The sequence below is a fragment of the Hoplias malabaricus genome, chromosome Y (genome assembly GCF_029633855.1).
Source record: "Hoplias malabaricus isolate fHopMal1 chromosome Y, fHopMal1.hap1, whole genome shotgun sequence".
In the NCBI taxonomy this organism is placed as follows: domain Eukaryota; kingdom Metazoa; phylum Chordata; class Actinopteri; order Characiformes; family Erythrinidae; genus Hoplias; species Hoplias malabaricus.
In genome coordinates this window covers 63,508,749-63,536,112 of record NC_089820.1, presented here as the reverse complement: position 1 = coordinate 63,536,112, position 27,364 = coordinate 63,508,749, and the positions used below count along the sequence as shown (strand labels likewise).

The following is a 27,364-nucleotide window of genomic DNA, read 5'->3' as shown; positions in this document are numbered from 1 at the left end:
ACAGAAAGAAGACAGTATGAAAGAGAGAAAGAATAAAGAAAGAATTTTTGAAAGAAAGAAAGAAAGAAAGAGACAGCAGATGGCAGCCGTTCGCCTTATTCGTGCAGCGCGTAATTTGTGTTCACACCCGTTTTACGACAGTCCCCGCCCCTAAGTTACAATTGGCTGATACTGGGTTTTCACACGCCTTTGACCAATGTGACGCAACACTATGAGCCAATCCTAGCGTCGTGAGCGGAGCTGGTCTGAAAACATGGTTTTGTAACCCAAACAGCGTGGAGGGAGTCAACGTAAATTAAATTATGAGAGGAAAGTTATAGGGAAATAGGGGGTTAAACAGAGGTGTATGTATATTTCTAAAGAATATAACACAGCGGAGGGATAATATAGGGATTTATATTAATCAGAATTTCGAGTACAGCTGCGAGACTCACACGTTTTGAAAAACATCTCGAGGCTGAAGCATTAGAGTAACTATTGGGTTTAAGTGTATAAAAGCCTATACACCTCAGCGTGGTGTGTTCTCCCTGTGTCTGCGTGGGTTTCCTCCGGGTGACTGTCTGTGAGGAGTGTGGTGTGTTCTCCCTGTGTCTGTGTGGGTTTCCTCCAGGTGACTGTCTGTGAGGAGTGTGGTGTGTTCTCCCTGTGTCTGCATGGGTTTCCTCCGGGTGACTGTCTGCGAGGAGTGTGGTGTGTTCTCCCTGTGTTCCTCCCACAGCCCAAAAACACACGTTGGTAGGTGGACTGGTGACTCAAAAATGTGTGTGTGTGTGTGTGTGTTGCCCTGTGAAGGCGCCCCCTCCAGGGTGTATTCCCGCCTTACGCCCAATGATTCCAGGTAGGCTCTGGACCCACCGCGACCCTGAACTGGATAAGGGTTACAGAGAATGAATGAATGAATGATCTAAGACTGATATGAATGGGGCCTACCCGGAATCACTGAGCGGAAGGCGGGAACAAACCCTGGACAGAGTGTTAGTCCATCACACTGCAACACATAGTCACCTATGGATGGTTACAGACAATGAATGAATGAAGCATGCATTCATAGCTTTTGTGTGTGTATATATTTATATGCATAATTCCTGAGTAAATCCTTTTGGGTTCATTAACAGAGGCAATGTTTGAGAACTGATTGAAAAGGTGATTTTCTGACAGTTTAAGGCAAACACATAGGTTGAGGAAACTGATTTAGTCATTCGAAGTAGTTGGTGTATCATTTTTTATAAAGGAGGAAATAGCTGTGCCTTGAGCTAACGCTAACGCTAAAATCCGTGTTAGCCAGAAGGAAGTTTAAAATGTAAATAGGAAATGTAGTTTATAGAAACACTGCAAAGAATTTGTCAGGCGTACGAAGAAACTGAATATGTTTAATTATATATAAGCGCTGCTCAGTTCCCTGACTGATATTCCTCAGCCAAGTTCAGAAAAGCTAACTTAGATTACTCATATTAATGTTATGTAACATCATATTATACATTAAATTAAAATGACTTTTAAGGGAAGTTAACATTTATTTAGGTCTTTAACATTAATGTTAGCTCATGTATTAAAACTTGACGATCCAGTGGATTGAAAACGTTTTGTTTCACCATGGTTTGTGTTGTTTGATTCTTTAATTAGCCTGAATTCAAATGTCTCACTTCTGAGAGCTTTGCACCACAGAAGTAAACAAGACTGAGACTTTATACATCTTAACCATTTCACAGAGTTGTTTCTTGCACCACCTTAATACCCATATGTGACCATCAGCCATGGATATGTAAATAGCCTTAAACTTATTTTAATGAAGGGGAAGTTGTTGAAGTGTTGATGAACTTACACCCATGCTCTCTCTTATGTGCAAGCTGCAGAGGCAAAAAGCTAATGAGTTGCTGGCATCTCATGCTACAATGGACACAAATGTAAGTACACTAATGGTCTAAAGACATGGAAATACTCTAAAACTACATTTGGCATAACTGCAAATCAGCGTTTTCTATAAAGTTGAATACATGTCTAAATTTTAATTAATTGTTTTTATATTTACATTTTCTTAGGGGGAGTTGAAATCTGACCTAGGTATGTAAACAATGTATTATGATTTCAAAGGACAAATATGACAGAAGAGCTTCCTCCCTGTTAAAACAATGTAGAAGGAGGTTTTTCAGAAAATACTGCAGTGTATGACCAGTGCGCTGGGTCATAAATATGTGGCCTATTCCACAGCATGCAAAGAAACTTTAAGACCATAATTTTTGGAGACAATATTATTGCTTTTCATTTAGTTATTTATTTTTTATTTTGAAGGATGGTTTCGATATTTCCTGCTCTTGCTCTGGGGTCTTGGATGTTATGCTCATCTTCCTGATAACCCACTTAGAGCTGAAGATAATGCAGATCAAGCAGAGGTGTGAGAGAGCAAAGGAAGCACTAACAACAGCTGCCATCTCCATACAAGACGTTGAGTATGTGGAATATGAAAACCCGAGGGAAATAGGTTTTTAAATGTGTATCCATACCTTTTTGTTCTCTACTCACCAACATGCAAATGTCAACAGTGAAGGCCCTGTATGTTTCTGCGTATGAAGAGTTAATAATGGAAGCGATTAATATTTCACAACTACATTTTTTCAAACCTGTTTTCTGTCCTCTATTTAATACATTGTAAAAGCATTTACTAATTGTCTGAACTTCATTAAAAATTACAAATGATAAAGGTGTGATTTCTAACTGAAATCTTCTCTTTAAAGCATAAACATAAATACATTGCAGACTTAAATTGTCTATAATAAAGGATATTAGTATATTTCTTTCATTCAACTTTCACCTTGTTTCTGTGTAGCTTTTACTGTATGCTTCGGGTCATTGTCTTGCAGGAAAATAAACCTTCTCCAAGTCTGTAATTCTTCTGTTGACTGAATCAGATGGTCCTCCAGAATTTCCCTGAGTTTTGCTCCATTTTATTAACCCTATATATCCACAGCATGATGCTTCGTGGTAGGGATGGTATGTTTGTGGTAATGTGAACTGTCTGATGTCTGCTCTTGGCCCATGTGTCATATCCCTTCCATTTCTTAATGATGGATTTAACTGAACTCATGTCAATGTTAAATGACAGGGAATTATTTTTATATCCATCCCAACTTCACAATAACCATTTCGCTGAGTTGAGCATTCTTTTGTCGCCACATTGTCAATAAAACTGTCACTGTGCGGGTACCCTCAAGAGTGCATATTCTGTAACTATAGTTAGGAAACATAATTGCATGTTATTCTAACTGTAGATTTAAAAAAAACTAATTGTTTTGATATGATACGCCCCATTGCATCTCCAAGACTTTTGTTCTTTTATTTTACACAGTTCTATAATGAGGGCGGTACAGTACCACTGCAGGATTGGATAAGCAGTTATATAATTAAAAATTACAAATATACACCTCTTTCTGTAGAAGAGAATATAATGTACCTTTAGAAAACAGAACTGCACTAAGGAAACCCACGCAGACACAGGGAGAACACACCACACTCCTCACAGACAGTCACCCGGAGGAAACCCACACAGACACAGAGAGAACACACCACACTCCTCACAGAAAGTCACCCGGAGGAAACCCACACAGACACAGAGAGAACACACTACACTCCTCACAGACAGTCACCTGGAGGAAACCCACGCAGACACAGGGAGAACACACCACACTCCTCACAGACAGTCACCCGGAGGAAACCCACGCAGACACAGAGAGAACACACCACACTCCTCACAGACAGTCACCCGGAGGAAACCCACGCAGACACAGAGAGAACACACCACACTCCTCACAGACAGTCACCCGGAGGAAACCCACGCAGACACAGGGAGAACACACCACACTCCTCACAGACAGTCACCCGGAGGAAACCCACGCAGACACAGAGAGAACACACTACACTCCTCACAGACAGTCACCCGGAGGAAACCCACGCAGACACAGAGAGAACACACCACACTCCTCACAGACAGTCACCCGGAGGAAACCCACGCAGACACCGGAAGAACACACCACACTCCTCACAGACAGTCACCCGGAGCGGGACTCGAACCCACAACCTCCAGGTCCCTGAAGATGTGTGACTGTAACACTACCTGCTGCACCACCGTGGCGCCCTGTTTCTATTATTATTATTATTATTATTATAGGGGCGGCACGGTGGCGCAGCAGGTAGTGTCGCAGTCACACAGCTCCAGGGGCCTGGAGGTTGTGGGTTCGATTCCCGCTCCGGGTAACTGTCTGTGAGGAGTTGGTGTGTTCTCCCCGTGTCCGCGTGGGTTTCCTCCGGGTGCTCCGGTTTCCTCCCACAGTCCAAAAACACACGTTGCAGGTGGATTGGTGACTCGAAAGTGGCCGTAGGTGTGAGTGTGTGAGTGAATGTGTGTGTGTCTGTGTTGCCCTGTGAAGGACTGGCGTCCCCTCCAGGGTGTATTCCCGCCTTGCGCCCGATGATTCCAGGTAGGCTCTGGACCCCCCGCGACCCTAAATTGGATAAGCGGTTACAGATAATGGATGGATGGATTATTATTATATTCTTTATTTAAATATATTATTCTATTATTTTTGTGCAGAAGCTTTAGTTTTAACTGCCATATTATGTACTATATAAAGAAGCAGAGTTTAAAAAGAAGCTGTGGCTGGCTTTAAATTCCTCAGAGGACCCCCACTCCACATTAGGCACTTACTGACACTTCAATAATGGAAACCCACGAGGACCCCTCCCCCCCCCAGCGGTGTTGGGATACTCTAATAGGCGTCTTGCCTGTGACGTAGATGGTGGACAACACTCTAGAAGCTGCACTTAATTTAATGTAAAATGAGGAAAAGGTGTGTTGTTTTTGGCTGCAATCATTCAATGTACAGTGGGACATCTGTGAACAAATGGCCCAAAGATCCCAAAATATCCAGAAAATGGACTAAATCTGTCCACTTTAAACGGGCACTTTGGAAAGGACCATCCGCTCACTCCGTTATCTGTAGCTCATTTCACTGGCGCTTTTCCAACAATATGGGCATGTAAGGACACCAACGAAAGGTGTTGAAGAGCCTCTGTAACATGGAGGTAAACAGGGTGAGGACACTCACTTCGCCTGTTTTAGTTGGTGTTAGTTAACGTTAGCTTGACTCGCTAAACTCGGTGTCGATTAACCGCGGTCACGCCATCTGCACTTCGCGAAAACGCAGTCACGCCATCTACACTAGGATTTCTTGTGCGCTTCTACATCACAGTTTACGGTAGAACGTGTGCGAGCGAGAGGGGGGACTCGCAGAAAAGCGCAGATATTGAAAATTCATAAGAAATTAATTTAAAACATAATTCAATACAGTTAATATTAAAAACAGGCCTGACTGGCTAAAAGAACGGGTTGTTACCAGAAAATCTCACTGTTGTATTGAAAAACATGTCCTCAGGTACACAGGGTATAATATTTATGTGCATTTACTGTAAGAATTAGAAGTAATAGGCTTGAAAAAAAACTTTAAAAAACCCTATGGATATTAAATTCCATAAAATGGTTAAATCAAACTGTTACCAGACCACTCCACTGCATTCTTGAAGAGCATGTTCTCAGGTACTCATGGTATAATTTTCATACATTTTTACTGTAGGAATATGAAGTAATATTATTTGATGATGTTTAATTTACATATATGGACAATTTTGAGTTCTATTAAAGGGTTAAATCAAACTGTTACCAAACCATTCCACTGCAGTCTTGAAGAGCATGTTCTCAGGTACCCAGAGAATAATTTTTATACATTTTTACTGTAGGAATTTGGAGAAATATCATTTCAAACTTATAAATATGCTGTTTAATTTACAAATATTGCAAAATTTTGAGAGCTATTAATGGGTTAAATCAAATTGTTACCAAACAACTTCACTGAAGCCTTGAAGAACATGTTCCAAGGTACCCAGAGAATAATTGTCGTACATTTTTACTGTAGGAATTTGGAGTAATAATATTTCAAATCTCATTAAAATGATGTTTAATTTACATATATGGCAAAATTGTGAGTCCTATTAAAGAGTTAAATCAAATTGTTACCAAACCATTCCACTGCAGCCTTAAAGAATATGTTCTCAGGTACTCAGAGAATAAGTTTTATACATTTTTACTGTAGGAATTTGGAGTAAGAGCATTTCAAATTTCAGTAAAAATGGTTAAATTTGCAAATATTGCAAAATTCTGAGAGCTATTAATGGGTTAAATCAAACTGTTACCAAACCACTCCACTGCAGCCTTAAAGAATATGTTCTCGGGTACTCAGAGAATAATTTTTATACATTTTTACTGTAGGAATTTGGAGTAATATCATTTCAAACTTATAAATATGCTGTTTAATTTACAAATATTGCAAAATTTTGAGAGCTATTAAAGGGTTAAATCAAATTGTTACCAAATCACTTCACTGAAGCCTTGAAGAACATGTCCCAAGGTACCCAGAGAATAATTGTCATACATTTTTACTGTAGGAATTTGGAGTAATAGCATTACAAACTTCATAAGAATTTTGTTTAATTTGCATATAAGGCAAAATTGTGAGTCCTATTAAAGGGTTAAATCAAACTGTTACCAAACCACTCCACTGCAGCCTTGAAGAACATGTTCTAGAGTACCCAGACTATAATGTTCATACATTTTTACTGTAAGAATGTGGAGTAATAGCATTACAAACTTCATTAGAATAACAACACAATTCTATAAATTGCAGAATTCTGAAGGCCATAAAATGGTTAAATCAAACTGTTACCAGACCACTCCACTGCAGCCTTGAACAACATTTTCTAGAGTACCCAGGGTACAAATTTCATACATTTTTACTGTAGGAATTTGGAGTAATATTATTTCAAATCTCATAAAAAATGATGTTGAATTTACATATATGGCAAATTTTGAGTGCTACTAAAGGGTTAAATCAAACTGTTACCAGACCACTCCACTGCAGTCTTGAAGAGCATGTTCTCAGGTACCCAGAGAATAATTTTCATACATTTTTACTGTAGGAATTTGGAGTAATAGCATTACAAACTTCATAAGAATAACAACACAATTCCACAAATTGCAGAATGCTGAAGGCCATAAAATGGTTAAATCAAACTGTTACCAGACCACTCCACTGCAGTCTTGAAGAGCATGTTCTCAGGTACCCAGAGAATAATTTTCATACAATTTTACTGTAGGAATTTGGAGAAATATCATTTCAAACTTATAAGTATGCTGTTTAATTTACAAATATTGCAAAATTGTGAGAGCTATTAAAGGCTTAAATCAAACTGTTACCAAACCACTCCACTGCAGCCTTAAAGAATATGTTCTCAGGTACTCAGAGAATAATTTTTATACATTTTTACTGTAGGAATTTGGAGTAATATCATTTCAAACTTATAAATATGCTGTTTAATTTACAAATATTGCAAAATTGTGAGAGCTATTAAAGGCTTAAATCAAACTGTTACCAAACAACTTCACTGAAGCCTTGAAGAACATGTTCCAAGGTACCCAGAGAATAATTGTCGTACATTTTTACTGTAGGAATTTGGAGTAATAGCATTACAAACTTCATAAAAATGATGTTTAATTTACATATATGGCAAAATTGTGAGTCCTATTATAGGGTTAAATCAAATTGTTACCAAACCATTCCACTGCAGCCTTGAAGAACATGTTTCAAAGTACCCAGAGAATAATTGTCGTACATTTTTACTGTAGGAATATGGAGTAATATTATTTTAAGTCTCATAAAAATGATGTTAAATTTACATATATGGCAAATTTTGAGTGCTACTAAAGGGTTAAATCAAACTGTTACCAAACCACTCCACTGCATCCTTAAAGAATATGTTCTCAGGTACTCAGAGAATAATTTTTATACATTTTTACTGTAGGAATTTGGAGTAATATCATTTCAAACTTATAAATATGCTGTTTAATTTACAAATATTGCAAAATTGTGAGAGCTATTAAAGGGTTAAATCAAACTGTTACCAGACTATTCCAATGCAGCCTTGAAGAACATGTTCTAGAGTACCCAGAGAATAATTTTTACTGTAGGAATTTGGAGTAATAGCATTGCAAAATTCACTAAAATATTATGTTTAATTTGCACATATTGCAAAATTGAGTGCTAATAATGGGTTAAATCAAAATGTTACCAGATAATTTACAAGAAACTGTCCACTGTAGTCTTGAAGTACATATTTTCAGTTTCCCTGGGTATAATTCTCATAACTTTTTACTCTAGGAATTTGGAGGAATAGTATGGTAAAATTCAGAAAAAATTATAATTTAATTTTATGAATCTCGTAATGTTTAAGACCGTAAAAAGTTTATAGTACTAGGTACTAATTACCAGGGTTATGTACTGCATTTACAAAGAACATGGTCTCAGGTAAGTATGTTTTTTTTGTTTTTTTTGTGTGTTCGGAATAGTAATATTTAAAATTTCCCTAAAAATTATGGTTAGATACAATTGCAGTGTTACCAGGGAGCCAATTGCAGTCTTTAAAACCTTTTTTCTTAGGTACAATGTGCATACGATTTCATTATCGTTTAGTTTTGGTATTGTGGGTAAAAGCAGTTAATGATTATCTCCTGCTAGTAATTCATATTTCCTGAAAATGACAGTTATAATAGAATTTTAAAAATGTTTAAAAATGTTAAATTCAACAATAAGACAATAACTTTCAAACTTTAAAAGCTCTTTTCAAGACTACAGACATGATCTCTAGCATTTTTTGAATTTAACATTTTTAAACATTTTTAAAATTCTATTATAACTGTCATTTTCAGGAAATATGAATTACTAGCAGGAGATAATCATTAACTGCTTTTACCCACAATACCAAAACTAAACGATAATGAAATCGTATGCACATTGTACCTAAGAAAAAAGGTTTTAAAGACTGCACTTGGCTCCCTGGTAACACTGCAATTGTATCTAACCATAATTTTTAGGGAAATTTTAAATATTACTATTCCGAACACACAAAAAAAACAAAAAAAACATACTTACCTGAGACCATGTTCTTTGTAAATGCAGTACATAACCCTGGTAATTAGTACCTAGTACTATAAACTTTTTACGGTCTTAAACATTACGAGATTCATAAAATTAAATTATAATTTTTTCTGAATTTTACCATACTATTCCTCCAAATTCCTAGAGTAAAAAGTTATGAGAATTATACCCAGGGAAACTGAAAATATGTACTTCAAGACTACAGTGGACAGTTTCTTGTAAATTATCTGGTAACATTTTGATTTAACCCATTATTTGCACTCAATTTTGCAATATGTGCAAATTAAACATAATATTTTAGTGAATTTTGCAATGCTATTACTCCAAATTCCTACAGTAAAAATTATTCTCTGGGTACTCTAGAACATGTTCTTCAAGGCTGCATTGGAATAGTCTGGTAACAGTTTGATTTAACCCTTTAATAGCTCTCACAATTTTGCAATATTTGTAAATTAAACAGCATATTTATAAGTTTGAAATGATATTACTCCAAATTCCTACAGTAAAAATGTATAAAAATTATTCTCTGAGTACCTGAGAACATATTCTTTAAGGATGCAGTGGAGTGGTTTGGTAACAGTTTGATTTAACCCTTTAGTAGCACTCAAAATTTGCCATATATGTAAATTTAACATCATTTTTATGAGACTTAAAATAATATTACTCCATATTCCTACAGTAAAAATGTACGACAATTATTCTCTGGGTACTTTGAAACATGTTCTTCAAGGCTGCAGTGGAATGGTTTGGTAACAATTTGATTTAACCCTATAATAGGACTCACAATTTTGCCATATATGTAAATTAAACATCATTTTTATGAAGTTTGTAATGCTATTACTCCAAATTCCTACAGTAAAAATGTACGACAATTATTCTCTGGGTACCTTGGAACATGTTCTTCAAGGCTTCAGTGAAGTTGTTTGGTAACAGTTTGATTTAAGCCTTTAATAGCTCTCACAATTTTGCAATATTTGTAAATTAAACAGCATATTTATAAGTTTGAAATGATATTTCTCCAAATTCCTACAGTAAAATTGTATGAAAATTATTCTCTGGGTACCTGAGAACATGCTCTTCAAGACTGCAGTGGAGTGGTCTGGTAACAGTTTGATTTAACCATTTTATGGCCTTCAGCATTCTGCAATTTGTGGAATTGTGTTGTTATTCTTATGAAGTTTGTAATGCTATTACTCCAAATTCCTACAGTAAAAATGTATGAAAATTATTCTCTGGGTACCTGAGAACATGCTCTTCAAGACTGCAGTGGAGTGGTCTGGTAACAGTTTGATTTAACCCTTTAGTAGCACTCATAATTTGCCATATATGTAAATTCAACATCATTTTTTATGAGATTTGAAATAATATTACTCCAAATTCCTACAGTAAAAATGTATGAAATTTGTACCCTGGGTACTCTAGAAAATGTTGTTCAAGGCTGCAGTGGAGTGGTCTGGTAACAGTTTGATTTAACCATTTTATGGCCTTCAGAATTCTGCAATTTATAGAATTGTGTTGTTATTCTAATGAAGTTTGTAATGCTATTACTCCACATTCTTACAGTAAAAATGTATGAACATTATAGTCTGGGTACTCTAGAACATGTTCTTCAAGGCTGCAGTGGAGTGGTTTGGTAACAGTTTGATTTAACCCTTTAATAGGACTCACAATTTTGCCTTATATGCAAATTAAACAAAATTCTTATGAAGTTTGTAATGCTATTACTCCAAATTCCTACAGTAAAAATGTATGACAATTATTCTCTGGGTACCTTGGGACATGTTCTTCAAGGCTTCAGTGAAGTGATTTGGTAACAATTTGATTTAACCCTTTAATAGCTCTCACAATTTTGCAATATTTGTAAATTAAACAGCATATTTATAAGTTTGAAATGATATTACTCCAAATTCCTACAGTAAAAATGTATAAAAATTATTCTCTGAGTACCCGAGAACATATTCTTTAAGGCTGCAGTGGAGTGGTTTGGTAACAGTTTGATTTAACCCATTAATAGCTCTCAGAATTTTGCAATATTTGCAAATTTAACCATTTTTACTGAAATTTGAAATGCTCTTACTCCAAATTCCTACAGTAAAAATGTATAAAACTTATTCTCTGAGTACCTGAGAACATATTCTTTAAGGCTGCAGTGGAATGGTTTGGTAACAATTTGATTTAACTCTTTAATAGGACTCACAATTTTGCCATATATGTAAATTAAACATCATTTTAATGAGATTTGAAATATTATTACTCCAAATTCCTACAGTAAAAATGTACGACAATTATTCTCTGGGTACCTTGGAACATGTTCTTCAAGGCTTCAGTGAAGTTGTTTGGTAACAATTTGATTTAACCCTTTAATAGCTCTCAAAATTTTGCAATATTTGTAAATTAAACAGCATATTTATAAGTTTGAAATGATATTTCTCCAAATTCCTACAGTAAAAATGTATAAAAATTATTCTCTGGGTACCTGAGAACATGCTCTTCAAGACTGCAGTGGAATGGTTTGGTAACAGTTTGATTTAACCCTTTAATAGAACTCAAAATTGTCCATATATGTAAATTAAACATCATCAAATAATATTACTTCATATTCCTACAGTAAAAATGTATGAAAATTATACCATGAGTACCTGAGAACATGCTCTTCAAGAATGCAGTGGAGTGGTCTGGTAACAGTTTGATTTAACCATTTTATGGAATTTAATATCCATAGGGTTTTTTAAAGTTTTTTTTCAAGCCTATTACTTCTAATTCTTACAGTAAATGCACATAAATATTATACCCTGTGTACCTGAGGACATGTTTTTCAATACAACAGTGAGATTTTCTGGTAACAACCCGTTCTTTTAGCCAGTCAGGCCTGTTTTTAATATTAACTGTATTGAATTATGTTTTAAATTAATTTCTTATGAATTTTCAATATCTGCGCTTTTCTGCGAGTCCCCCCTCTCGCTCGCACACGTTCTACCGTAAACTGTGATGTAGAAGCGCACAAGAAATCCTAGTGTAGATGGCGTGACTGCGTTTTCGCGAAGTGCAGATGGCGTGACCGCGGTTCAGATTATACTCGGCTACGTAGCTGCATTACGGAGGTTTATAGTGTCGGATGAATTCGAGTTCGACTTCGATCACATTTACAAGAATAACGGTACCTCTACATTTGAGTTTAGCTTATTGCTAGGCTATTGTCATGAATAATGTTGGTTATTTAGCTAGATACTGTCATAACAGTCAGTCATAACGGTGTTTTACCGCGGCGTTGTTCGGCTGTTGTCCACCAGTGACGTCACGGTCGCGTTCGAGAATTTCCGTAGCGAGCTCGGGTTTTTCTGTCAATTTAATAAAATTGTCAGTTTTAAAGCAAATTAAGCTGCTATTTTCATTTTAATTCATACTTATATCTGTCAGGAACTACAATAATGTGAAATATTCATGGAGGTCCATTAAGTGGTGCTTAGCCTTTAATTAAGAAAACTGAAAAGCCACTGATGCACTAGTTGAAAATTTTGCTTAATCTGTACCTCGTTGCTGCTATAAAATGATTACCTCAGACCCCTGGTTAAAGATTACCCCCCCCCCCCCCCCCCAAATCGTTAATCTTTAATGAGGGGCCTGATTTAATTTTGAAATGTATAAACAAATGAAAGAATAAGACAGCAGATGGCATCCGTTCGCCTTTTTTGTGCAGCACCTGATTTGTGTTCACACCCGTTTTACGACAGTCCCCGCCCCTACTGCGTTTTCACACGCCTTTGACCAATGTGACGCAACACTATGAGCCAATCCTAGCGTCGTGAGCGGAGCTGGTCTGAAAACGGGTGGGAAACATGGTTTTGTAACCCAAGCAGCGTGGAGGGAGTCGACGTAAATTATGAGAGCAAAGTTATAGGGAAATAGGGGGTTAAACAGAGGTGTATGTATATTTCTAAAGAATATAACACAGCGGAGGGATTAAAACTGCGGCTGAGCGATTTATTTTATTCAGAATTTCGAGTACAGCTGCGAGACTCACAAGTTTTGAAAAACATCTCGAGGCTGTAGCATTAGAGTAACTGTTGGGTTTAAGTGTATAAAAGCCTATACACCTCAGCGAAATTTAGTTATCTGAGATATGGGAGACCATAACGTCGGTCGTATTGTAGCCATTGCTCTGTCTGTGCTGGTTTATATCGTGACTTTGGCCGTCAATGCTCTGGCTGGCGCTGGTAAAGGTAAGGCTCAGAAGACGCGGGTTTGTCTGTATCCACGGTGTAGTGTGGACTTGTGTTATTGTGCGCTCCGTGTTTAAAGTCTTGTACGCACAGTATCAAATTCACGCCAGCCACAGCTTCTTTTTAAACTCTGCTTCTTTATATAGTACATAATATGGCAGTTAAAACTAAAGCTTCTGCACAAAAATAATAGAATAATATTTTTAAATAAAGAATATAATAATAATAATAATAAAAACAGGGCGGTGACTGTCTGTGAGGAGTCTGGTGTGTTCTCCCTGTGTCTGCGTGGGTTTCCTCTGGGTGACTGTCTGTGAGGGGTTGGTATGTTCTCCCCGTGTCCGTGTGGGTTTCCTCCCACAGTCCAAAAACACACGTTGGTAGGTGGATTGGCGACTCAAAAGTGTCCGTAGGTGTGAGTGTGTGAGTGAATGTGTGTGTGTGTTGCCCTGTGAAGGACTGGCGCCCCCTCCAGGGTGTATTCCCACTTTGCGCCCAATGATTCCAGGTAGGTTCTGGACCCACCACGACCCTGAACTGGATAAGCGGCGGCACGGTGGCTTGGTGGTGAGCACGTTTGCCTCCCAGCACTGGGATCTTGGCTTCAAGTTCCATCTGGGTGGAGTTTCCATGTTCTCCCCGTGTCTGCGTCGGTTTCCTCCGGGGTCTCCGGTTTCCTCCCACAGTCCAAAAAAAAAAACATGGAGGGTAGGTGAATTGGCTTCTCTAATAACTGTCCTGGTTTGTGAGTTAATGAGTGTGAGCCCAGATATGGATTGGCACTCTGTCCTGGGTGAAGTCCTAGTGCCCGATGCAGTCCTCCAGGTGCACGGTCGTTTCTGGTTGAGAGTACGCTGTGCGCGTTTGGCTGCCGCTTCTCGCCAGTGTGTGTGTGAATTGAGTGTTCTGAGCAGTGTAGATTGTAAAGCGTCCTTGAGTATCTAGAAAGGCGCTATATAAGTGTAACAATAAGTAAGTAATAAGCGGTTACAGAGGATGAATGAATGAATATTAGCAGTAACAGTTCAATCAGACAAGGGAGCAATCATGGAACAACCAATAAGACTTTTCACACACTACATTAAATTTCTGGATATTCTTTCTGTTGCATAAACAGATTCACAATACACATAAATGTAATTCACCGCAATATTAAATTATCTTGTCTTTTATAGTGCATTGTACAGTCAGGTCTATCAATGAGTTTTTAAACGGCACTAGAAAAAACATGCTATATTACACACAATACATTTGTGCAATACTCCTGTAATAGGTAGCAATTCCCAATGCATCTTTGGTCTCCCACGTTGAGGCATCACCACCAATCACACTCTAGGGTCTGATTAAAAGAACCAATGATTATGCAGTTGGGCCACTAGGGAGCACTAGTTCTTTTCTTTTGAGAGACACAGTCTCCTTTGATCTTATGAGTCATTAGTTTCATAAAAGTTGTTTCAGTGTCTGTCAGAAAGCTGTGGTTGGATGTAACAATTGTTTCAGTTGCAAATTTTCTTTCATTTCACGTCATAATTTAGCAGACTGCAGAACAGATCTAAAGAAATCAGAAAGCTCTGTTGTGTGACTATGGTCTTAATGTCTGTTGTTAACTGTTGTGTGGTTTTTAGGTCCGTTTTTGCACAGTATTGGCAACGTATCAGCACTGTATGAGACAGAGATCACCCCTGCTGGATGGACCTTCTCTATTTGGGGATTCCTCTACACTTGGCTTCTCCTCATGAACGTTTATATTCTCACCTGGCTCTGTAGACGGTACTTACAAATACAAATGTGTTTATACAAAAAAAGTGCAGCTTTAAGGAGTAATCTGCCAGTTTTCTAGTGACCCTTCTCATTATGAAGCAGCCATTACCCTGACACCCATTGGCCTGGAGGTATCAGTTTCTGTACTCTCTCTATATATATATTAGCCTATGAAGGTTTTTTAATTCTGCACCTGGTGAGTTGCTGTTTACAAGCAACCAGTTTCATAAACAGTGTTTGTTCATTTTTGAGGGTAAAAAAAGTCATATTTCCTGTAATAGCCACATATTTGCCAGTGATTGAGGTCTGTTTGCCTGTTGAAAATGTCCAGTTCTGGTTTCAATTTTACTGGTGATTGTTTCTTTACATAACAAACGAATGATGAATTCGATACTCGTTTCCAGTCAGTAGTTATGTGTCCTGCACCTGGAGGATTACTTGTTCTTCGATTTAACCATCCATCAGCCAGCAGCCAGAGTTGGGCTGGGGCTTTAGTCGGTCAACATGTGTTTGGCAAAGGCCTAAGCTCAAAGTCATCAATATATTTTAAATTCCTGGTGCTTCTTGAAAACAGAGCCAAATAAAAAAATACTTTTGTCTTTTTACTTGAATAAATATTTGTCAGTCGAGTGTGAATAATTATGTGATGTTCTTTACAGGACTTCAACTGGATGGATGTACTGTAGTCCCTCAGTTCTTCCATATGGGTTTTTCATCTTCTGGGTGATTAACATGGTTCTGAACAGCACTTGGCTTGTCCTGTGGGACCGAGAGTAAGTTTCAGTCCACGTTACGTTGTGAGCTCCATACACTTTTTTGTTATCATTTGTAATATTCTCTCTTTCTTCTGCAGGCTAATGGTCCCAGCACTAATAGTGCTTGCTCTGATTGCCTTCACCAACTACCTCATGATTTTCTTCTCCTGTGTTGGCCTGAGAGATTATGGACTCTGGCTCAAACAGAACCACCCCGCTGACCTGTGGTGCATCCGTGTGCTGGTGTGTTACAGCCACCCACTTCCTGCTCGTGTAAACGCAAACGTGTTAGAAATGACAAATGGCTTCTGTTTTATTTGCTTCGACTCATGCCAATGTTTGATGAGCTTCATTTTTGGCTTCAGTGTTCGAGCAGATGATATAAGCTTTAGTGGTGGCCAGGCAACTTTGTATTCTACACTGTCTCTCTGCTGCAGGGAAATCCTCCACTTTTCTAGATATTATAACATCGCTGTGAGGCTCTCATTGCATTCAGCTGCATAAACATCAGTGAGGCCAAGTGCTGATGTTGCGTGATTAGTTCTGGATCACTAACATCACTTCACCTCAAATGTGATTGGATGAGGCTTCATCACTCCACACAGAACAGTTCCACTGCTACACAGCCCAGTGTTGGAAGAGTGTATGTCACTGTATTAGTGTAGAGATTAGTGTATATCACTAACATTGACTCCAATGGCTCATTTGCTGCTGCTCCAGAGTCTCATTTTTTTTGATGAGGGAGCACAGTTAAATGCTTGTGTCTATTCACTCTTAAATAGGGAAATCACTTCTAATCCCTTAGAAGAGGTGTGTAAAAACATCTGGATATTTAATATATGATAACCAATGATGCACATGTGTGTGTTTCAGGTTCAGAATGGCATTGCTGCCTATGCCACATGGACAACAATAGCCACACTCCTGAACTTCGCCGTCGTGCTGAACATCTCATCAGTGTCACTAACAAATGCTGCCACCACCTCTCTGAGCCTTCTGCTTCTGGAAGTGATTGTGTGGTTGGTGGCTCTCGTTTTTTTTTTTTAAGGCTAAGCACCACTTAATGGACCTCCATGAATATTCCACATTATTGTAGTGACTGACAGATATAAGTATGAATTAAAATGAAAATAGCAGCTTAATTTGCTTTAAAACTGACAATTTTATTAAATTGACGGAAAAACCCGAGCTCGCTACGGAAATTCTCGAACGCGACCGTGACGTCACTGGTGGACAACAGCCGAACGACGCCGCGGTAAAACACCGTTATGACTGACTGTTATGACAGTATCTAGCTAAATAACCAACATTATTCATGACAATAGCCTAGCAATAAGCTAAACTCAAATGTAGAGGTACCGTTATTCTTGTAAATGTGATCGAAGTCGAACTCGAATTCATCCGACACTATAAACCTCCGTAATGCAGCTACGTAGCCGAGTATAATCTGAGACACCGAGTTTAGCGAGTCAAGCTAACGTTAACTAACACCAACTAAAACAGGCGAAGTGAGTGTCCTTACCCTGTTTACCTCCATGTTACAGAGGCTCTTGAACACCTTTCGTTGGTGTCCTTACATGCCCATATTGTTGGAAAAGCGCCAGTGAAATGAGCTACAGATAACGGAGTGAGCGGAGGGTCCTTTCCAAAGTGCCCGTTTAAAGTGGACAAATTTAGTCCATTTTCTGGATATTTTGGGATCTTTGGGCCATTTGTTCACAGATGTCCCACTGTACATTGAATGATTGCAGCCAGAAACAACACACCTTTTCATCATTTTACATTAAATTAAGTGCAGCTTCTAGAGTGTTGTCCACCATCTACGTCACAGGCAAGACGCCTATTAGAGTTTCCCAACACCGTTTTTGGGGGGGGGGGGGTCTTTTAAACCTTATTCCTTGAATTAGTAAGAAATAACTATCAATAAACACAAGTTAGGAACTCAAATTCCACTGTATTTATTTGTTTGACACTTTCATAGAGCTGGTGTTTAGCCTTTAAAGGAGAAATCAATTTTTCTTTTTCTTCTTGTTCTAAAATTATGAACAATTATGAAGCAGCCATTCTACCAGAACATGACATCTAGTGGCCTGTATGTGTCAGATTCTGTACTGCTTTAAACATGGCTGCTCTCTGTGTGGGAGACCCGATCCATGGAATATAAACTGGTTCATCCAGGCACTATAGAGCAATTAAATTCCTTATCTCATGTGCGCTGCAGTTTATAGAAATAAATGTAAATGTATCACATAATTGCTGTCATACATCTTGATTGCTCATTTACGTTGATTACATTCCTGTGTACAGGTTTGCGGTTGAAAACTTTGTGCTGGAGAAGCATGTACGCTACATTCTCACCATCTACGTGGTCATCATCTACGCTCTCGTGGGGAGCTTGAGCCGACACTATGATGCAGCAGCTCCTGGCAGGAATGCAGTCTTTACAGGTGAGGAAGAGTGAAACACAGGTTGTAGATAGTTTTGTCTTTATCTTTGAGGCTTGGTCAGTCACGAGGTCTGTAAAGGACAGTTTTATGCGCTGAAAAATACAATATAATGTCTCCACATTAGAAGCATAAAGAGTTGAACACACATCATTATGTTAAATCAGTAAAAGTAAGTTAAACTTGAGTGTAACAGCTCTGCACATCTATGGATTAAATACTAAGCTTTAAATTTAGAGAAACAAATAAACAGTTTCAGCCTGATAATGAATCATACGGTCTGCAGCAGTAAAGTTGTTTGCGTAGGTTTGGGAACCACAGAATTTCAACATATTAAAAAAAAAATTTATACTTCACCCATTCAGATCTTTTACTAATTTCTGTGTTTTTTTATTCACAGCTGTCCTCCTGGCATTGGCCTGTGTTTTGTTCATAGTTCGATTGTTACTCATGATGTGGAGACAGCGAACTCAGCCTCTGTTCCTGGAAAGGGCCCCTGTAAACACCATGGACAAGTAGCAGCAGATCAGCTTACATCACTTTAAACATAAAACACAGGTTCCGCATCACTACAAACATAAAATACAGCTACTGTGTCACTGACAAAATTAAAGCAACACATGACAGAACCTTATGAAGTAGTGTTTTCCCCCTGAAGATTTAGATAAAAGATGATCAAGAATGTCTGCCATTTATATTAATCTTGTCTGTTTTCACAAAACTGAACACTGAGACCACGCCTTCATTATCTAGTCATAACATCCATCAAATAGAATGTATTAGTTCTAAAGAGTGAAGGGAAAAGACAGCTACACACAAAGTGTTAATAGCTTTAGACAAATCTCTATATCCTATGCCTTTTAATCGACTAGTTTTCAGGTTTCAAAGAAATCCACCCTTACATGAGTTCACTTAGAAGCCGGTGCCTGAAGCATATGCAAACGTTTGTTTTAGAAATGTGTTTTCTTTAGCATTTATGTGGAGATATATAACCAGAAAAATCAACTACTTGATGCATGTTGTGACTGAAATTAAATAAATGAAGCCCGATGTCAGAGCCCTAGTGTGCATCCAACATGAATCTGGATTTTGTACAGTGGCGTGCTGCTAAGTGTTTTCGGTCGCTTTGAAAACCACCGTTTTCGGCCACTTAGCCAAAGCCCTTGACAGTTTAGTGAGTGCCACTGGGAAATCCCTGAAATGAGATGTGGCCACACAAGACTGATTGCTTGTATATGTGTAACAGCCAATCCTATACAATGTTGATAATCTGTCAAGACTATTCCTGTCATGAGAACATGTTTTTTTTTTCTCTTCAGTCTGATTTTCTGCATTTTTTTCTCCTTTTCCCACACTGAATTTATTCCCTCGGTTTTGTTGCTTACTGTGGCGATCAGAAACGCGCTCGGAGAAATCAAGAAACTCATGTTCTCTACCCAGGTTATTTATTTGTGGAGCAATTAAACATGAATTAGAGGCATTTCCCTAGTGGAATCAGCACAGTTGGACAAATAAATATGGTCAGCTCTCAGAATATTTCAGTAAAAAGAGTTGAACCAGCCGAGAACTGATTGTTGGCTGAATTATTCTACAAAAACAATAATAACAATGAGTATTTCATGCTTTATTCAATAGTATAGTAAGACCAGACAAGCCTTGTTTTAGCGTCAACTGCAATGCTTACTTTGCACAAGCATCACAGATATATCAGTAATGTGGCATCATTCATATGAGTGCAAATATATACATCCTTCTGCTTAGAAGTCATGGGTCGGTGTATGCAGGTAGTGTCGCAGTCACACAGCTCCAGGGGCCTGGAGGTTGTGGGTTCGAGTCCTGCTCCGGGTGACTGTCTGTGAGGAGTGTGGTGTGTTCTCTCTGTGTCTGCATGGGTTTCCTCCGGGTGACTGTCTGTGAGGAGTGTGGTGTGTTCTCCCTGTGTCTGCGTGGGTTTCCTCCCACAGTCCAAAAACACACGTTAGTAGGTGGATTGGTGACTCAAAAATGTCCTTAGGTGTGTGTGTGTGGGTGTATGTGTGTGTGTGTGTGTGTCTGTGTTGCCCTTTGAAGGACTGGCGCCCCCTCCAGGGTGTGTTCCAATGATTCCAGGTAGGCTCTGGACCAACCGTGACCCTGAACTGGATAAGGGTCACAGACAATGAATGAATGAATGAAATACTGTAAAGTGAAAGATTTAATCCTTACTTATAAAGAGGCAATCTGGATGCTTACAGTGGCCTAGCGAGAGTCCAGACTTACAGATGGGACCTATTCAGATGAGAAATTCCTCTTTAAATCTGCACCCGTGTTGCGTAGCAGAAACAGCTATGTGAAGAGGAGTTGACAGGAATTCCTCCAGTGTCAGACAGATGGAAAAACTACAGGCAGTTATGTTGATGCTAGGAGTCAAAGCTCACTCCCTTTTTAGTTTATGAAGTACTATAACGAAGCGTATGTATAGATTTAGTTCAATGGAAATGCAACTAAAATCACATTTACACAAAAACGTTAATAACACATAGAATTAAACGTTGAATAAAAGTTATTTTAACAAATTATTTATTTATGGAAATGACACAGAATTCTGATATTGTTCAGAAAATGCTCATATTAGGAATGCAGCTGGTTTTCTCAATGACAAATATGAAAGGAATTTTTAAAAATATCACTGCTATCATGTCCTGTGATACACAGATAGTCCAGAGCTGACATGTCTGGTCCAAAATTCCTCCACGGGACCCTCTGAGTTATGAGATGACTTCCCAGTTAAAATAAATAACGCTATTAATGCATAAATGTCTAAGGCTGGGTAACACCCTCCATAATTTCCATAAATGTATTTCTACTATTAGACTTCTACACCACTGGTACCATGCTGTAGTACTACATTTAATAATAATGCAATCTAAAATGTAATAAATGTAAAATGTAAAAAAAAATTAAAAAGGGAAATTGAAATAATAATATTTTTTACTCTTGTGTTTTTTATACATTTTTTTTGTTTGGGTTTTTTTTTATTAATGAATGAATGTAAATTGATAACACTTGATATTTCTCTCATATTTTATAGTGATACACTACAGTATTAAATCTATGAGTTTACAGTGAGTGTAACATACAGGAGGTAGCCTCTATATAAACTTAAGCATGTATTTTAAATATAACCAATGTTTTTTTTGTGTTCTTGAAACTAATGATTTTACAAGCTTTGAATAAAGTAACATTAAAACAATACAACAAATTATATATATATTTTTTTATTATTACACATCCACACACACACACACACACACACACACAGGAAGACAGATAGAGAGAGACCACATGAGCACGATAGCGTGAGCTTCCTGCAGACTAAATGTCAGGTTTGTTGTTTGTGTAGGAGCCTTTATTGTGGCACTTTTGCATATCGCATGAAATCACTGAACAGAGACGGAGACAAACTTGTTGAAAAGCGGTTTTTCTTGCTACAAAACGAGTGTCAGGAAATTCACCTCAGTCTAATCTTGACGCTCTGTTACCATCAAATCACCCTGTTTTCAGAATGCACTCTTTGATCAGTGCCCTCTTTTACTCTAAAGCGGAGGTTACGTGAGCTGCCTTGTCATGTCTGCCGTAACCCTCAGGAATGTGGCTCTGCTCTGCGTGCTTTGGCTCATAAATTCTGGGGTCACGTTTAAAGTCACATTTACACAACTTTTCTCCTTTCCCAAAGTATAGCCAAGACATACTTTTTTTTCTTTGGCTTAAAACCCGTCTGGCCCATGCTTGGCTTCGGGCACAGGAACCTCAGACTTCGACAGCTTTCCAATTTTATTCGGTATCGATTTTACAAATGGTGTATACCTATAAAAATAACATTAAATTCTCTCAAACTGCACTGAGTTATTTCCAGGAATAAATGAATCAGATTACTCATTATTTCTGTGTTGCCTGCTAAAGCCCTCACATCTATACGAGCTCTACAAGAGAAAACACAAGAGTTATTGTCAGGAAGAGAGACATTTGTAGAGAGAGACATTAAGAAGGCGCCTCTCTGTATTGGACTTTGAAAACAACAGTTAAATTCCCTTCAAATGATCAGTAGCTGTTACTTGTTAAAGTCTAAAGAACTGAGCAGTAGAAACAGTGCCATGTTTTCGTTTCTTTGGTTAGTTTTCAGGTGTTTTAAAACCTCTCATTTCATCAGAGCACATCTGCTCATGACTTTATTTTTTCTTTGGTTACTGTAAGAATGATGACAGGAACTGAAACCACTGTTTATCTAATTCTGGGAATATTCTAATGATATGGTCATGACATGATTAGATGCCAGTGTCTTTTGAAAGCTACTACTAATATTTAAACTTGTTTTCAGCTACAAGTTGGCACCCGGGAAACTCCAGGTTACCTAATGAAGCACCTCATTATTTGTTGAGTTACCCTTTGTATAAAAGGACACGTTGTTCCTTGTCATCCAAAAGGTCTTATTGCTTTTTTATCTGGTTTTTAAAATCAAAAATCTTCAGTCAATATTAAGGTGAAATATTTTTAAACAAAGCCGCTTTATTGCATTTTATTGGTGAATATTAAATGATGAATATGTAAATAAATGTAACATGAAGCAAAGTAATAGTTCCTCGATAACTGCACCTCCTTTCAGACTCCGTAACTGTGGAAGGATTGATGGAAAGACGTGGACTTGATGAGAAGGAGAGTTATGCTGGTCTACCAAGTCTTGCAGAGCTTGCAACTCCAATAACTCTATTTCTTTTAAACTTTCTCAGATTGTTTTATATTGAATCTGCCCCGATTCACTCCAGTGAGTTTTAAACGTTGTTATTACTCTGCTGCACATTCATTTGAGCCATTCTCATTCTGAATTTCTTAATTCTTCTAATTAAAGCTATTTCCAAATGTGTGATGGTGAATATGAGGCCAATGTCCAAAAGCCAGACGATGAAGAGGAAAATGCGCCACCATCGGAGGACATCATCTGCAAGTCAGAAGAGAAATAGAAAAACATATTTTTATTATGATTAGATTGCGTTTTGCATAATATAAGCCTCACACACACAAAAATAACCATCGCTGGAACTGTAAAGAGAAGTTTCTTCGATTTTTTTAAAATTGCATAATCACAGTTAAACGTTTACAGTCATACAGTGAGGTTTGATATCAACTGCTCAGTTCCAGAGAAACCTTGCTTGCGTGTTGGTAACAGAAACCACACGTCTGAAGCCTTTTATGCCTCTAAAGTTGACCTCACGGTAACCTATAAAAAAACACACTGCTTGATGACTGAAATAATGCATTGCATTTGTTATGTGATCATGTTTGGACATAAAACCTTAACTACTTTTTTAAAAAAGTACAGTCATGATGGATACTTGCAAGGTGTGGTCAAACAAAAACAGCCCCAAAGTTAAACAAATGTTGGTGGATCTGGCTCCTATCAACACCACTGTAAAGAAATCAGAGCCTACGATCTTCACATTAAACCAGTCTTAATCACTTTGCTTACGTTTCAAACGTGGATTCTGAAAGGGTTTTTAATATTTCATGGATTTCTAAATTAATGTAAGTTGATGTAGCATCTATAACGTACCATAAAAAGCTTCATCATCGTCTGCCATTTCTTCACACCTTGACTGGAACGAGAAAACCGATCAAGACTCAGTTTTGTGTATTCTGATGATGACCATCAAACAAAGGAATAAGAACCACCAAGACTCTCCAGAATGATGAAATCCTGCAGATATTGAAACCTGCAAAAACAACAAAAACGTCTTCTGCTAGGTCCCTTTTTTATCCTTTCCACTCATTCATATTCCTTCTTAGGAATATCTCCTGAAAAATTAATAACTTATACTTAAAGGACATTTTAACAGAAAGCAATACACAATATAAGTTACATGGTATGGAAATGTAAATATTGCACTGTATGTATTAGACAGTACTTATAAATTACTGAATGTCAGATTATAATATTGCAATTTTCTAAGACCTCCAATATTTCTGGCTGCCACTTCATAAAAAGGAGAGCGATCAGTGTCATAGTGTCTACTGACTGCCACACTTTGAGATTACATTTGCCAGAGAAGATTGGTGAATAGCTGTGTGTTGGATGGACGTTGAGTTGTCAAACCGTTCACTCTTTATCTAATATGACACTTTCCTGCCATTTCCTCAGAGTTGCTGAATAGATATTCTTGCTACTGAGCATCAGAGCTGCAGAAATCAACAGTAAAATGGAGGATTTCCTCAGGTCCTATTTTCTGAAAAGGCCAAAAGCCCATAATGATTTTCGAACGGGATTTTAAAGTACTTTCTACAGCATATGTTCCATACGTTGACTAATAGAGACAGAAAAAATCCTGTTTAATTTTCTGTGTTAATTCCCTGTCCAAATACAAAGTATTCAAAATGTAAAAATCTAAAGACATACTTAACAGAAAATAAACTAGAAATATATATGTGGCGGCCTCTAATGTTTGCAAAGTACTGTCTTTAGGCTTCCAATAAATTCAAAATAAAAAGTGAAAAAGTGTTGGTGAAAAGACAATAGACACATTTCACACAAACTTTGCTCTTCCCTTTCATTAGAAAATAATGCTGTAATAGAGATTGCTACACTGTTATATTGACAGTGTTAGGAATTTTAATTTTACTGACTACAGTGCTTTAAGCAGTAGATGTTAGCTAGGTGCTAATTAAAATATTCGGACTTACTGCTGGTGTTAGTATTCCTATGCGCTGTGTGGGTTATGTTGGTCAGTGTGTCTTGTCTGGTGCTTTTTAACACTGCACAATGAGTTTACACACTTACTATGTGTGAAATTGCAGTATGGGCAGTTCCTCTGACACTTAAGCGGTTCAGGAATAGGCTCCTTAGCATGCTAGCACTGAGGATCCATTTTATAAATGCTGCTTTAAGAGGGCTGAGTGCTGCTTCAGATTTCAGCCTTAGACACAAAGCTAATGCAATCTGTCCCCGTTAAACACAGCAAGCTCAGCTTCATGTTAATTCAGCTTGATTTCTGTTTTTGACTCTTGGACATGACACTGTCTTGAAGTGGTTTCCTTCCTTCATCAGCATGACAGAATTTTGGCTTTTGTAATCCGCTCCAGCACTTCCTTTTTTTTTTTTGGGTCAGTATTTACATTTCCCCACAGAATGCTAATCAAACACAAAGTTTTGTGAGATGTGCAATGGTTCTTCAGAGTAGACCGCATGTTGATGAAACATTTGGGGAAACTATCATGCAATGCTTCTACTTTAATTGTCTTTGATATAAAGTTGTGGTGGTGGTGGTGGGGGGTTATACAGTTATAGCCCACACTTGGCATTGAGCATGGTGATCTTAAACTTACATTCAGCTGCTCATGAACATCCCATTTCACGTCATGTTTTTTTTTTTTAATGAATGTTGTATACGGTATTCATGTACACTACTGAACATCGCTGTTCAGGAGTGCATCATGAAATGGGTTAATTCGCTTGTAATCAGATGTCTACACTGTTTTGGACATATATAATGTATCACTCAGGCACCAGGACCATTTCATTTTTTAAATGGGAATACACCCTGGAGGAGGCGCCAGTCCTTCACAGGGCAGCACACACACACACACAAACACATTCACTCATACACTCACTGACACTTTTGAGTCACCAATCCACCTACCAACGTGTGTTTTTGGACCGTGGGAGGAAACCAGAGCACCCCGGAGGAAACACAGGGAGAACACACCACACTCCTCACAGACAGTCACCCGGAGGAAACCCACGCAGACACAGGGAGAACACACCACACTCCTCACAGACAGTCACCCGGAAGAAACCCACGCAGACACAGGGAGAACACACCAACTCACAGACAGTCACCTGGAGGAAACCCACGCAGACACAGGGAGAACACACCAACTCCTCACAGACAGTCACCCGGAGGATACCCACGCAGACACAGGGAGAACACACCACACTACTCACAGACAGTCACCCGGAGGAAACCCACGCAGACACAGGGAGAACACACCACACTACTCACAGACAGTCACCCGGAGGAAACACACGCAGACACAGGGAGAACACACCACACTCCTCACAGACAGTCACCCGGAAGAAACCCACGCAGACACAGGGAGGACACACCAACTCACAGACAGTCACCTGGAGGAAACCCACGCAGACACAGGGAGAACACACCAACTCCTCACAGACAGTCACCCGGAGGATACCCACGCAGACACAGGGAGAACACACCACACTACTCACAGACAGTCACCCGGAGGAAACCCACGCAGACACAGGGAGAACACACCAACTCCTCACAGACAGTCACCCGGAGGATACCCACGCAGACACAGGGAGAACACACCACACTACTCACAGACAGTCACCCGGAGGAAACCCACGCAGACACAGGGAGAACACACCACACTCCTCACAGACAGTCACCCGGAGGAAACCCACGCACAGGGAGAACACACCACTCTTCTCACAGACAGTCACCCGGAGGAAACCCACACAGACACAGGGAGAACACACCACACTCCTCACAGACAGTCACCTAGAGCAGGAATCGAACCCACAACCTCCAGGTCTCTGGAGCTGTGTGACTGCAAAACCTACCTGCTGCGCCACTGTGCCGCCCATGTCCTTAATTTCCTATAATAATATAAGTGACATACGTTCTTACTGACTGTGGGTTGGCCATCCTTTAAAATAGCAGTGGAAGTAAAATGGTGGAGGCAGATGGAGAGATGGGTATAAGTAAACGACCCTGCACCTTATACACCTTTATGGTCCATTTTGAAAATGTAATAATGATTTTGATAAACATTTAACTATTATTTAAAAAAAAACATCCAGCCAAAGTATCCATGTTATGGGCCTTTAAAAGGTCAACATGTTTTCTCTACACGAATCACTGGACATGAATTGCATGTGTGAACAAGGCAGGCCTGTCGTAATGTTGATCTAAGAGGTTTTTAGTGAGTGAATGCCTCTGAAGAGCTGCTGTTTGTTAACTGAAGCTCCTGGGAAAGAGTCCTGCTGTGGCCCATCCCTCAGCTTCGCTCCACACTAAATCACCAGCAGCTGCCAGCCAAGCAGGTAACATGCTGCGCAGTATCACAATCAGCGTCAGAGTCATAATTCTGCT

The 27,364-nt window shown here is 38.6% G+C and overlaps 1 protein-coding gene and 1 long non-coding RNA gene across 2 annotated transcripts; both read left to right on the top strand.

Annotated features, from left to right (window-relative positions):
• The first annotated feature begins 478 nt into the window (after nt 1–478).
• Nucleotides 479–2,682, top strand: LOC136677718 (uncharacterized). Its single transcript, XR_010796414.1, has 4 exons — nt 479–735; nt 1,848–1,904; nt 2,040–2,061; nt 2,290–2,682. It is a non-coding gene; the product is annotated as an uncharacterized lncRNA (long non-coding RNA).
• A 10,235-nt stretch (nt 2,683–12,917) lies between these two features.
• Nucleotides 12,918–21,409, top strand: LOC136679167 (uncharacterized). Its single transcript, XM_066657531.1, has 7 exons — nt 12,918–13,258; nt 14,884–15,028; nt 15,679–15,792; nt 15,873–16,017; nt 16,648–16,793; nt 18,082–18,221; nt 18,619–21,409. Exons 1-7 carry the CDS (start codon nt 13,159–13,161, stop codon nt 18,735–18,737), a joined length of 909 nt encoding a protein of 302 aa, XP_066513628.1. The 5' UTR covers nt 12,918–13,158; the 3' UTR covers nt 18,738–21,409.
• Nucleotides 21,410–27,364: the final 5,955 nt, after the last annotated feature.

Coding starts and splice junctions, on each gene's coding strand:
- LOC136679167 (XM_066657531.1), top strand. CDS start 13,159: ATGGGAGACCATAACGTCGGTCGTATTGTAGCCATTGCTCTGTCTGTG. Junction 15,029..15,678: donor CTCACCTGGCTCTGTAGACG/GTACTTACAAAT, acceptor TGTTCTTTACAG/GACTTCAACTGGATGGATGT. Junction 16,018..16,647: donor TGTGGTGCATCCGTGTGCTG/GTGTGTTACAGC, acceptor TGTGTGTTTCAG/GTTCAGAATGGCATTGCTGC.